At 51.3% G+C, this 14,445-nt stretch overlaps 1 protein-coding gene across 2 annotated transcripts in view; it reads left to right on the plus strand.

Annotated features, from left to right (window-relative positions):
• Positions 1-14,445, plus strand: part of PTPRN (protein tyrosine phosphatase receptor type N) — a 138,010-nt gene that overhangs the window by 46,300 nt on the left and 77,265 nt on the right. For both annotated transcript variants that reach the window (XM_066575511.1, XM_066575512.1), the window contains exon 6: positions 12,989-13,325. In XM_066575511.1, the coding sequence (XP_066431608.1) occupies positions 12,989-13,325 (337 nt within the window). The remainder of the gene's footprint in view (positions 1-12,988; positions 13,326-14,445) is intronic.

Below are 14,445 nucleotides of genomic sequence, written 5' to 3' on the forward strand. Positions count from 1 at the left end.
GGCTGCCCCTGGTAGAAGGCCAAGATACGATCCCTGCCAAGGAAGGCCGCGGATGGTATGTGGGCCACCGAATTCCCCGAACGCTTAAGTTTCACCATAAACGTCCAGGCTCCGGACCAGATGCCGTGTTCGTCCCGGTTCTTATTGGGCATATCCACCACCTCTCCGTACCGACTTATCCAAGTCATGATATCGTAACAAGAGAGGGACTCGTTACGAGTCAAAACGGTCACTCTCTTGACTCCAGTCTGGCGGGTTACCACTTGTGCAGCGAAACCGCGCCAGCCGGGCTCGTCCTTCATCAACTCGTAGTTCCCCCAAAAGAGCTCGAGGCCCTCTGGGCGAACAAAGCTGATGTCGAACTCAGACGTGCCGTAAGGATGGATCAGGGCATAGATGTCATTTGCCCTGAAACCCATCTTCAGCAGAAGCTCCACCACCTTACTCCTGGATGGGCACGCGTCATTGCCTCTCCACTGAAGACGAGCCACATTCCTACAGCCAATGTCCTGCCCGGTTGTTGGCATGGACCAGACGGTCTCCCCCCTTTGTTCTCGGAAGGCACCAAGACCATGTCTCTCCACCCAGAGAGACAAATCCACAACTCTGCCCCCTACATTCATCGAGCTCTCCCCCCTCCTTAAGGCCTCCAGGAGGCGCTGCTGCAAAACGCAGTCCCCAGAGCCCAAAGACAAGGAGGACGCATCCCCCCTCCCTCCAGCGGCGACACTGGCATAACTTCTACCAGCTGTTGTTGCCGCTGGAGGGGTGACTGGATCCCGGCCCATCCCCTGACTATTACCCGAATCCCCACCCTCCTGTACAGCTGATGGCATACCTCCCACGGGGTTGGGGGCATCCCGTGCCTCCACGGGAGCAGGGGCAGCGGTAGTACTAGCAGTTACATTCATTACACCACTCATACCTTCCTTTCCTCTTGCCGGACCAGGACCTGATTCACTTTTGTTTTTAACATTACACTTGCTGGATGGTTTGTCCTGGGAGCTTCCAGCGGGCTGAAGCTGGAGACCGACACAATTAGTCTTAAGTCCTGCATTATTCCTGGTGGGTGCTGTCTTTGCAGCCCCAGCTCCGCCTATTTTCCCAGCCATTCTGGGACTTGTGGTACTTTTCACTTGCTTTGTTGTGACCGCATTACTGTCATGATGGGTGGGAGGATTGGCAGGCTTGGCTACCACCCACTGCGCCCCCTCTACACCTGGTAGGCATTTTAGGGACACAGGAGGGACAGCCAAGCCGCCACTGGTGGAACCTGACACCGGACTGCCCCCCCCCTCCCACTGGGGGGCAGCCATCAGCACCAGCACCTCCGGATTGGCCGCGACCCCTGATTCCATCTTTCCCACGGACCTTCTCTGCCTCCTTATCGCCTCCATTCCCACTACTGGCACAAGCAGAAATGGAGTTTTGGGCCGCATTAACCCTCTCTTCCCCAGTCCCCTGCACCAGACCCACTGCAGAGCCCGGGACTAGGGGTATACCAGGGCTAGCACCCCGATCTGACTTTGCAGCCGGACCGGAGTGCTTGGTGACGTACACAAACCTCTCCTGCACCGTGGTCTTCATCTTTTTTTTTCTGTTTCTTTTTCCCTGCCGATGTTTCAGGCATGTCGTCACCAAAGTACATATTGTGCATTCTTTCTGGGGACTCCTGCAGCATGATTTGCTGCATGATGAGGGCCCCCTCACCACTGCTGCTGTCGCTGTCGTCTGCATCCGCGTCCTCAGCACTGGACTCCTCTGATGTGGGGGGCAGGCTAAACTGCTCAGCAGGAATGCTGCTCCCTGCAGTTCCCCTCTGCTGTAGGGACGGCTGCTCCCCTGAACATACTGGCATCCCCTCCTGTGCATCCTCCAATTCTTCCGAGCTGCTGTCGCTGCTCACATGCGCCATTCCAGTAAATCGCTCATCATTTAGGAGCTTCTCTTTAAACGGGCCGCTGGCTTGGAGTAGTCTATACCTCTCCTCTTTGTAAAAATCAACGGCCTTCTTGCAGGCTTTAACTTTTTCTGCTGCAGCGATCTTCTTCCTTCCCTGTGGGGCTTTATCCACATCGCTCAGGGCAGTCTGCAGTTCCCTGCGATATTTCTGCAGCTGCTTACCGACCTCCTTATAGTCTTTTATATTGGCGGCTATCCGAGACGCCATAGCAGTAACAGATTCACCTTTGCTGCGCTCTCCCCAGCTGACACTTGTAGGTGCCTTTGCAGCACTCACCTTGCCTTTAGTTTGGCTTCGGGTTTTCCTATAATCCACATCCTTCCAGGGAGTCTGGGTGACGCTGCGTGGACCCCGACTGGATCCTCTCCCCTCCTGGGGTTCATTCCTCCCCCCTCCCGACCGAAGCCCTGGACTCCATGGCAAATGAAGCCCAGAAACTGTGCACTGTTCCTGGGCTCTCAGCAAGGTCTCCACGCAAGAAGCAGACCACACCATGGAACCAGCAGAGCTCTCCAACACACAGCCTTCTCCAGAGATGCACTCACTATTCTGCTGGTGGAGTCACTGTGTACATAAATTATTTATATTGTACTGATCCTGAGTTACATCCTGTATTATACTGCAGAGCTGCACTCACTATTCTGCTGGTGGAGCCACTGTGTACATACATTACTTATCCTGTACTGATCCTGATTTAATCCTGAATTATACTCCAGAGCTGCACTCACTATTTTGCTGGTGGAATCACTGCTTATATAAATTACTTATCCTGTATTGTTTCTGAGTTACATCCTGCATTATACTCTAGAGCTGCACTCACTATTCTGCTGGTGAAGTCACTGTGTACATACATTACTTATCCTTTACTGATCCTGAGTTACATCCTGTATTATACACCAGAGCTGCACTCACTATTCTGCTGGTGGAGTCACTGTGTACATCCATTACTTATCCTGTACTGATCCTGAGTTACATCCTGTAGATCTTTTTATTATAAAAGTGAAAAACATAACAATAAACAGAACATAAATCTCGCTCACTTGGCATAAGACAAACATAAAACCAAAACAAATTATCACTTGTGTTAACTGTACTTTGCCTTACTGCAGGACAAAGGAACAAAAGCAAAAGGTCCATCTGGTCCAAACAATACACACCGCACACTACACCAACCTGCACTCCAAACTACACTCACTCATACTCACCAAGACATATACACTACATACTACATATAACAGTATACCCACATGTGAGAAAACATCCCTAACTCACAGGATCCAGCCTGAAATCCCAAAAAATTGACTAATAACCGAAGCAATGATATAATAACAATAATGCAAACAATAACAAAAGTAATAATAATAACAATAATAAGAAGAACAACCCAATACCTTATTTTTATTTATTTATTTATTTTTTATCATTTTTTTTTTTATTTTTATTTTTTTTAATGCCCACCACCTAAAGAATAAAACCTTACATAATCCTAAACTAACCCTTTACCCAGACCAAACCACCACACACCCCAAACAACCCCCTACGGTGCAGCCTGGGAGCCACGCCTGCATCCCAAGTCCGTGCTCAATGTCTATGTCCAGGACGAGCCGAGCTGCACCGCATACACACACCCTGCCCGCCGCAGCCTGAGGGCCACGCCTGCACCAACAGTCCGTGCCCAGTGTTCATTGTCCGGGACGTGTCAAGCTACGGCTGAGGCATAAATCCCCCCCCCCCCTCCCCCCAATAAACCCCCACCCAACCTATCTATAACCCCTAGCCCTATATACAAAACAAAACATAACATAACATAACATATAACATCTCTTATACTACACAACTACAAACCAACACTACACATTAATACCCGAAAGCCTAAGATTCAGTTACCTGTAGCCGTACATACCTGATCTTTGACCGAAAACAAAAACTCTACTAGTGTCACACACAGCCCTCCACCAGGACTGGATATGATAAGCCGGGCACCGACCAAAAAGAGAAAAACTATCCCTATAGTTAATCTGTCCCTACAATGTCCCTACTCCTTCCCTAAAACTTACCCTCAGAGAAACTGTCCCTACCTCTCCCTATTCTGTCCCTACAAAGACCCTAACAATAAGAAGACTGTCCCTAACGAAATACAAACCCTATCCATAGGAGAGAGGCCTTAGTCGTGCCCAACCTCTCATAATCCAGAGAGCGCACTTTCACCAGGTCACCAAGGATGTTTCTATTCACCTCATCCACGGGGAGGATTTTCTCTCCGTCGACACTAGACACCGTGCGTTCCAAATGTGAAACCTGACCACTAGGCTGACTAAGAATAAAGTGCACCGGTCCCTGCGACCAAGGTCCCCGAATGCCCCATAGACCCATTCCGCATACGAGAGGCGTGCCAACCTGGGCCAACCAATGGAGGCTCCCACCCGTTTGTACACCTCTGTATTAAAGGGACACTGAAGCAGGAAATGCTCCATGCTTTCCAGTACGTTGCTGCACTCCTGGCGGGGACAACCCCTATCCACCAGTGGCCTGCTCTTCAAGTTGCCCCTTACATACAGTCTCCCGTGGAAACAGCGCCAAGTCAAGTCCCAAAACTTCAAGGGGATCCTGTCAGAATTCAATAAACGTAACCCGTAAGCCGGAAGATGCCCGTGCGGCGTGCGAAGATCCTTCACTCGCCCTCCTGTCTCCCATTCCTGGAAGAAAGGCCGAAGCCATCCCCAACAGGAGAATACCCACGGAGGAGCCCTCTCTTGCCAGAGGTTGCCTATATTGATCTTAACAAAGGTGTTTACGAGAAACACCACGGGGTTGACCATAGATAACCCCCCTAGTCTCCTCGTGCGATATGTGACATCTCTCCTAATTAGGTTCAACCTGTTCCCCCACAACATTAGGAAGAACAGGTTGTAGACCCGGGTCCAGAGAGGTTCTGGCAAAATGCATACGCTGCCCAGGTAGATGAATAAAGGGAGCAGGTATGTTTTGATCAGGTTAACCCTTTCCCGAAGGGTCAAAGACCAACCCTTCCACTGGGCCACCTTCTGAGTGGCACCATCGAGCCTAACCACACAATTTTGCATGGGGTAATCTCCCCGGCCAAATTTGATGCCGAGAACTTTAGCCAAGTCCTGGGGCACTGGAAGGGTGTCCGGGAGACTAAATGTAGGATCTCCCCTTCCTAACCAGAGACTTTCGCACTTATCCCAGTTGATGTCGGACCCAGATGCTTCCGAGTAGCGATCCACCTCTGCCATCACGTACTCTGCCTCCCCCCTCGAGGACACAAAGATGGTGACGTCATCAGCGTACGCTGCCACCCTGAGGGCGGCTTCCGGCACCGCCCGCTCCATCCCGACCCCCGCCATAGGCCCACCATCAATCTTCCTAAGGAAAGGATCAATGGCAAACACGTACAGCAAGGGGCTCAGAGGACAGCCCTAACAGATGCCAGACCCAACCTCAAATGGGTGGCCAACCCAACCGTTCACAAGCGGGAAAGTCTCAGCCCCCGCGTACAATGTCTTGAGCCAATTGACAAACCCCACTGGCAGGCCATATCTCAGAAGAACAGACCAGAGGTACTCGTGATTAACCCGATCAAACGCTTTGGCCTGATCCAAGGACAGCAGGTACCCCTCCCAGTGACCAGCCCTACCCTGCTCCACTGCCTCCCGGACACCTAGAACAGCACTAAAGGTGCTACGGCCTGGAACAGAGCAATGCTGGGCGCCCGAGAGGAGCCGGGGTGCAAACTTGACCAGCCGATTAAACAGCACTTTTGCCAGAACCTTCCTGTCCGTATTGAGAAGCGCTATGGGACGCCAGTTCTCAATACGGCTCGAGTCTTTACCCTTTGACAGAAGGATCAAAGCCGACCTCCTCATTGACTTTGGGAGAGTGTCCGAGGAAAGACACTCATTGAAAACCTCAGTCAAGAGGGGACTCAAGAGGTCCTTAAAGGTCTTATAGTACTCAGATGTTAAGCCATCCGGTCCTGGCGATTTTTTGAGCGCAAGCCCATCAATCGCCAGTTTAACTTCCTCTATGTTGATCTCCTCTGTCAAAACATTAAGGGAGATGTCATCCCCTGGCTCAGGAACAGCTTCAGCCAGGAAAGCCGACATCACATCTGGATCTAGATCCCTCTTTCTCAAAAGGTGCGAGTAGAAGGATCTGATGACTTCCAGAATCCCTGATCTGGACCTGTTCAGAGATCCCGTACCGTCGATCAGTCCAGTGACAACTTTACGATTCACTGACATCTTGCAGTTTCTGTAAGGGTCAGGTGAGTGGTACTTCCCGAAGTCCCTCTCAAAAACCAAAGATGCGTTCCTATTATACTGGCACCCTTTGAGCAAAGACTTCACTCTGGAGATCTCCTCGCGGCTACCTCCAGTCGAGACGAGATGTTCGAGTTTCCTCCTCAGGCCCTGATAAAGACGGTACTTACTCAGGCTCCTGAGGCTAGAGAGCTGGCGGAAGAACCTCGCCGCCCTGATCTTGAACATCTCCCACCACTCTGACTTACTGCTACAAAGATCCAGTAATGGTACCTGGCTCTGCAGAAAATCCTCAAAGGACTGTCTTATCTCTGCTTCCTCCAGGAGTGATGAATTCAGCCTCCATAAGCCTCTACCCATCCGGAGGGTCTCTGCAACATTCAGGGAAAACAAAATCAGACAGTGGTCGGAGAATTCCACCTCAACAACAGAAACTGGTGAAGAGATGGCTTCCTCCTTCAAATAAAACCTATCTATTCTAGACCTGCACTCGCCTCTATAATAGGTGAAACCCGCGTGGCCTGGGGTGTGCCGGATGTGGACATCCACCAGGCGAGCTTCGCTAGCTATGCTATTAAGCGCGACGCTATCATAAGTCAGCTTGCCTAGGGAGCCTCCCCTGTCACGGGTCCTCGTGACTGCGTTAAAGTCACCCCCAAAGATCACCTGCCGACTGGTAAAAAGGTACGGCTTGATCCTCATAAAGAGATCCTTGCAGTCCCGCTTGGTTTGGGGACCGTAGATGTTGATTAGCCGAAGCTCTTGTCCCTTCATGAGAACATCCAGGATCAGGCACCTCCCTATTTCTAACTCGATAACCCGTCGGCATTCAACCGCTGCGATAAAAAGTACCGCCACTCCGCTATATGGCTCGGCCGCAAGAGACCAGTAAGATGGACCAGACCTCCATTCCCTCCTTGCCTTATGCACAGCTGCCAAATTTGGCAGCCTGGTCTCTTGTAAAAACAAAATGTCAGCTTCAACGCGGCCGAGAAAATCAAAGGCCGCAAATCTAGCCATATCAGACTTAATGCTGGCAACATTAATGGATGCCAGCGTCAACGGAGCGGGTGCCGCCATCATTGGTGATTGAGTTAGATGGCTTTCTTCTTCCCACCCCCCTTCTCATCAGGGTCTGAGGATGACCCCTTGCCACGTTTCTTGGACACTGAAAGGTCCATGGCAAGGGGCTCCTCAACCTCGTCCTCCTTGCCACTGGGCTCTGGGCCAGACCTCCCCCTGGAGGTCACCAAACCCCCAGAAGAGGAAGGCTCAGCACCCCCTGTAGGCCCCACGCTTGTCCTAGGCACCTCTCCCTCCGAGGACGAGAGAGCTTGGTACCTGTTGGAGAGCCCAACAAGAGGAGAGTTTGGATTGCCTTCCTGCACCTGGCCCGTTGCAGGGGAAGATTTCCCTTCCCTTTTTTTCATTTTCTTGGAGCCCTGCTTGCGCTTTTTCTTTTGCCACTCATCCTTGCCCTCACCCACACTTTCATAGTGGGAAGAATCTGAATAAGTGGCATCCTCTTCGCTTTGGATCCTCCTAACCTCCTCATCCAGCTCCCTGTCCCCTGGAGCCTCAGCCACATGATTTGCGTCCGGAGCAGGGGCCAGCATTGACCCACCTGCCACCTGGGTTTCCACCAGCTCCCTGCCCCTTCCGCGCTTCTCTTGGCGCCTTAGCTTGGCTGCCCCAGCATGTTTGTTCTTCCTTGGCTCCTGGGCTCCATCGCCTCTGCTGGTCCCCTCCCCTGCACAAGCAACCTCACGGCTCTCCTCCGCTGGGGCCATGACCGCATTGGCGAAAGAGCGCGGACAGCGACTGAATGGGTGACCGAGGTCACCACACAGGTGACACCTAATCTCTGTGCAAGATGCCGCAAGATGACCTACCTCGCCACACAGAGCGCACTTGATGTCGTTACAGGCTGCACTCAAATGTGTGGGGTCGCCGCACTTGTGACAGAGCTTCGGCTGCCCCTGGTAGAAGGCCAAGATACGATCCCTGCCAAGGAAGGCCGCGGATGGTATGTGGGCCACCGAATTCCCTGAACGCTTAAGTTTCACCATAAACGTCCAGGCTCCGGACCAGATGCCGTGTTCATCCCGGTTCTTATTGGGCATATCCACCACCTCTCCATACCGACTTATCCAAGTCATGATATCGTAACAAGAGAGGGACTCGTTACGAGTCAAAACGGTCACTCTCTTGACTCCAGTCTGGCGGGTTACCACTTGTGCAGCGAAACCGCGCCAGCCGGGCTCGTCCTTCATCAGCTCATAATTCCCCCAGAAGAGCTCCAGGCCCTCCGGGCGAGCAAAGCTGATGTTGAACTCAGACGTGCCGTAAGGATGGATCAGGGCATAGATGTCATTTGCCCTGAAACCCATCTTCAGCAGAAGCTCCACCACCTTACTCCTGGATGGGCACGCGTCATTGCCTCTCCACTGAAGACGAGCCACATTCCTACGGCCAATGTCCTGCCCGGTTGTCGGCAGGGACCAAACAGTCTCCCCCCTTTGTTCTCGGAAGGCACCAAGACCATGTCTCTCCACCCAGAGAGACAAATCCACAACTCTGCCCCCTACATTCATCGAGCTCTCCCCCCTCCTCAAGGCCTCCAGGAGGCGCTGTTGCAAAACGCCGTCCCCAGAGCCCAAAGACAAGGAGGACGCATCCCCCCTCCCTCCAGCGGCGACACTGGCATAACTTCTACCAGCTATTGTTGCCGCTGGAGGGGTGACTGGATCCTGGCCCATCCCCTGACTACTACCCGAAGCCCCACCCTCCCGTACAGCTGATGGCATACCTCCCGGGGGATTGGGGGCATCCGGAGCCTCCACGGGAGCAGGGGCAGCGGTAGCACTGGCAGTTATATCCATCACACCACTCGCACCTTTCTTTCCTTTTGCTGGACCAGGACCTGCTTCACTTTTATTTTTAATAGTACACTTTCCAGCAGGCTGAGGCTGGAGACCGACAGAACCAGTCCTAAGTCCCGTATGATTGTCGGTAGGAGCCGTCTCTGCAGCCCTGGCTTCGCCCACTTTCCCAGCCATTCTGGGACTTGTTGTACTTTTTAGTTGCTTAGATGTTACCGCAATACTATCATGATGTGTGGGAGGATTGGCAGGCTTGGCTACCACCCACTGCGCCCCCTCTACACCTTACAGGCGTTTTAGGGACACAGGAGGGACAGCCAAGCCGCCACTGGTGGAACCTGATGCCAGACTGCCCCCCCCCTCCCACTGGGGGGCAGCCATCAGTGCCAGCACCTCCGGATTGGCCGCGACCCCTCATTCCATCTTTCCCACGGACCTTCTCTGCCTCCTTATCGCCTCCATTCCCACTACTGGCACAAGCAGGAATGGAGTTTTGGGCCGCATTAACCCTCTCTTCCCTAGTCCCCTGCACCGGACTCACTGCAGAGCCCGGGACTAGGAGTATACCAGGGCTAGCACCCCGATCTGACTTTGCAGCCGGACCGGAGTGCTTGGTGACGTACACAAACCTCTCTTGTACGGTGGTCTTCATCTTTTTTTTCTGTTTCTTTTTGCCCGCAGATGTTGTTTCAGGCATGTCGTCACCAAAATACATATTGTGCATTCTTTCTGGGGACTCCTGCAGCATGATTTGCTGCATTATGAGGGCCCCCTCACCGCTGCTGCTGTCGCTGTCGTCGTCTGCATCCTCGGCATTGGACTCCTCTGATGTGGGGGGCAGGCTAACCTGCTCTGCAGGAATGCTGCTCCCTGCAGTTTCCCTCTGCTGTAGGGACGGCTGCTCCCCTGAACATACCGCCATCCCCTCCTGTGGATCCTCCGACTCATCAGAGCTACTGTCACTGCTCATATGCGCCATTCCAGAAAATCGCTCATCATTTAAGAGTTTTTCTTTAAATGGGCCGCAGGCTTGCAGTATCCTGTACCTCTCCTCCTTGTAGTAATCTACTGCCTCCTTGCAGGATTTAACTCTCTCCGCTGCAGTAATTTTCTTCTTTCCCCGTGGGGCCTTATCCAAATCGCTGAGGGCAGTCTGTAGCTCCCTGCGATATTTCTGGAGCTGCTTTCCGACCTCCTTAAAGTCTTTTAAACTCGCAGCTATCCGAGACGCCATGGCAGTCACAGATTCACCCCTCTTATGCTCTCCCCAGCTGGCACTTGTAGGTGCTTTTGCAGCACTGACCTTGCTCTTGGTTTGGCTTCTGGTCTTCCTGTGCTCCACGTCCTTCCGGGGAGTCTGGGTGACGCTGCCTGTACCCCGGCTAGATCCTCTCCCCTCCTGGGGTTCATTCCTCCCCCCTCCCGACCGGAGCCGGTGGGGGGAAGCACGGGAATCCATAGCAAACAAGCCCAGAAACAGTGCACTGCTCCTGGGATCCAGCAAGAGCTACACCTGCCTCTTGCGACCACACCCTGGAACCAGCAGAGCTCTCAGACACACAACCTTCTCCAGAGATGCACTCACTATTCTGCTGGTGGAGTCACTGTGTACATACATTACTTATCTTGTACTGATCCTCAGTCATATCCTGTATCATACTTCAGAGCGTCACATCTCATTGTCTTGTACTTTAATTTCCGAGTGCTGGAGTACCTGGAGTAACATAATACTTCTTGCTGCATGTGGCCTCCTACTTCTGACGTGTTGTATCTCTCCTCCATCTCCCAAATTAAAACCCAACCAAGCACAGTTTGTGAGCGCACAGTAAATGGCGGAGTGTTTGCAGATTATAGAACATATTGTTGTGAAGTGACTCCGGGGAGAAGTGAGGCTTCCAATGTGCAGGCAGAAGTCAGATAATCTCCGGATGAGTCACTCTCTGCTGAGACGCGCCATCATGAAAAAACACAGTGAGGAGCAGCTCTGCTAAATGTCACCGACTCGTCCTACTTCATATAATACTATTTAAGAGAAACAAATGTATCTAGAGGTCAGCAAATCCAATGATATTGTTAATTGCTATTTTACCCTCTACATTCATGGAGCCTTTAGGTAATTGAACACGTGAGACTGGGTTCTCACAGGGCGGAATCCCGGCGGAAATCTCGCAGGTTTTGGAGCAGCTTGGCTGGATTCTTTTCCGTTGCGGCCGGCGCTCCCATAGAGAATAGCGCGGCTGCAACGGAAAAAAAAATAGACATGCTGCAGCTGAGGAACCCGCGCTGCAGCACCGGCTTCTGCTGGCTTTGCCACGACGGATTGGCCATCCCGTGTGAACGAGATTTTTGACAAATCTCGTCGACATGGCTGGCTTATACCAGGATTACCAGCCACAGGCAGACTTGCTGCAGTGAAATTCCGCACGGAATTTCCGTGTCAAATCCGCCCTGTGTGAACCCAGCTTAACAGTTCTGTCATTTCATCCTGTTTTGGTCCAGCGTTGTGTGCCGATTAATTTTATTACATATCTTTTATTACAAGATATCCCCCAGCCGCAGGATCACTTGCAGGACAGTGGAGGTCTGACCACTGGTAGCCCTATTGGTCCTGAGAACAGGGATCTGGAGCAATGGAAGTCGCGCAAGCACAGTGGGGCTGCTGGAGATTCATTGCCTGCTATTGCACTTGCCACCACGTGAAAGCCCCGTGGATACGAGGCATTTTCCCTTCATCCCTGCGGGGACTCCCTTTATCCCCGTGGCGATTCACTTCATTGTTCTGGAGGCCGACAGATTTCGGGTCTGCGGGGTCAGTGCATTGCAAAACGCCGCAACCAGCCGTGGAAAATCTCCCAAAAATAGCCGCGACTTGGTCTCTCTCACTTTCCCAGCTTGTATTTACATGGGGCGACTATCATCATGTGTAAAAGTCTCCTAGGGTACGATTCTTCTGCTACAGAGCTCCATATCCTCTAAATAGCCATAGCAGTAAATGCAGGGACTTTTTGGACCCCTGTTCTCCGGATCAGTAAAGGTTTCAGAGTTTAGACTCCACACCCCAATCAAAGAGTTATGCCCTGTCCTGTGGATAGGGGATAACTTTCTATCTTGGCACAACCCCTTTAATTACAGACTCCAGACCAGACCCTTATTTAAATATTAGACCCCAGACCGAACTCCCTAAATATATTGAGACCCCCCTATATTAATATCAGACCTCACACCAGACCCCTAAATTAATTTCAGACCTTTGCATAAACCCTCTAAATATATGGAGACCATGAAAATCTATGGAAGTGTAAAAAAAACCTGCCGCAAACATGGATGTTACATGGGTTTTGTGCTATGTTTTTTTATGCATGTTGGTAGGAGACATTGAAAACAAAGAAGTGACCTCAATTGGGCCTGCTCGCATTTTTTTTAGTACATGTGAAAAAAGTTTGACACACGGATGGCACACGGACAGAAAGAAACGCACATATGCAAGGAAAAAGCATACAACACGCACATACACACGGGGTGAAATTGATACATTTCTCTCGGGGTGAAATTGCATATGTCTGTGTGAATTAGCCCTTAGTGTTCAATTTCCCTGCAGCACCTCCACAGACGAAATAAGGTATTACACAACATCCATTCACATCAATGGGTTGTCTGTACAGTGCAGAAGAGCACTCTGGCTAATAGATGGGAAACCTGAAAGAAGACCCCCTATTATCTCCGAATTCCCTAATAGGGTGAATGAAAATGGTTACTCTGAACTGGACAACCCCTTGTAGGATGTGAACCTGATGTCTCGCAGAATTTGGATATCATATCAGCAAGGCATCTAATGTGAACCTCTTTCTATCTGTCCTCAGCCAGGCTACCAGGACCTGACCCGTGCCAGAAACCCATCTCAACATGTCTTCGCTGCTACCCACACCTGGCCAGATGGCACCAGGAGGCTCATCTATGGGAGGTACGAAGGAGGACGGGACACCCAACCACTGCCCTTACAGGTGCCCGGCGATATACATCATTCCTGGTCGGAACTAAGGAGAAAACTTCCCCGAGAAAGTCTGAACAGCAGCCCAGCAGATGACGTATCAGAAAGCTCTGAGAGAATCGACAGGATGAGCCAGATGAACCGCATGCCGGACGGTGACCAGACTCGTCAGCCGGAAAGTCGAGAGGAAGGTGGGCGGACATTCAGAGGTCAGTACCCGAGAATGATCTGGTAGATTACTGAGTGTCAGCTAAGGGCCTGTTACCGTTCGGAACTTCCGTCTCTGAATAGCGTTAAAAACATGACAAATAGCGCTGCAGTGATTGGGTCTATTCGGTGCCGTTCGGTTCTGACATATGACGGTTCCATTCGGACAGTGGCTTATAAATTCCTGCTCCTAGGTGGAAAACGGAACCCGTAGAGCAACTCTGAACGTGCCCGAAGTGTTGTATAGGAATGCTTTATGTCATGTTACAACATCCCTTTAATAGGGCTGCCTGTAGTAAAATAATAAACTGAGCAGTTCTTACCTCTCCGCCACTGCCAGGATACAGCCCCGCTGTGATCCCGCTGTTTGTTGTGACTGTTGACGTCACTAGAAGTCAGGTGACTTCTGTAGCCAATCAAAGACTCTGTGCCACCTCTCGTTCTCCAGGAATTGGTCCTGAGTGCCATGACGCTAAGGGTTTGGGAACGTTACGTTGCAGCGGTCACCTGACTTCCAGTGATGACCGTCATAAATAATGCTGGGACCGCAGCGGGGCTGGATCCTGGCATTACGTAGAGCCCTGTTTATTATTTTACTACAGGCAGATTCATTAAGGTCGGATTCTCACAAGCGTGTTTTTCACACAAATAAATTGTGCACACAATACGCAGCAAATAGAACCCTTTTAAATACAATCCCTGTTTTGTGTAAAAAAAAAAATATATATATATATACATTTTCTCTCCTCTCCGTCGCTGCCATGTAAATATTCCCCACGGGGAGTCTCCTTGTCACTGAACACTATGACAGCACTGTGACAGTGATCAGTGCCAAGGGGACTCCCCGCGGGGAGTAAAGAATCCCCTGTCACAGCTGTGGCAGAGGATTGCAATGTTCTCCCATTGCTTTCAATGAGTCTGGCACTTCTGCAGCCTCATTAAAAGCAGTGGGCTGCCGGCAGCTGAGCAGAGGTGAGTATAATTTTTTTTATTTTTAAACAGGTTCTAGGGATGATTTTCAGGGAAAGGCTTATATTTAAAGCCCTTTCCCGAAAATCCCTGCATGGCTTGCCAGCAGTCTATTGCTTTCAATGAGACTGCAGAAGTGCCGGTCCCTTTGAA

The sequence above is a fragment of the Eleutherodactylus coqui genome, chromosome 8 (assembly GCF_035609145.1).
Source record: "Eleutherodactylus coqui strain aEleCoq1 chromosome 8, aEleCoq1.hap1, whole genome shotgun sequence".
In the NCBI taxonomy this organism is placed as follows: domain Eukaryota; kingdom Metazoa; phylum Chordata; class Amphibia; order Anura; family Eleutherodactylidae; genus Eleutherodactylus; species Eleutherodactylus coqui.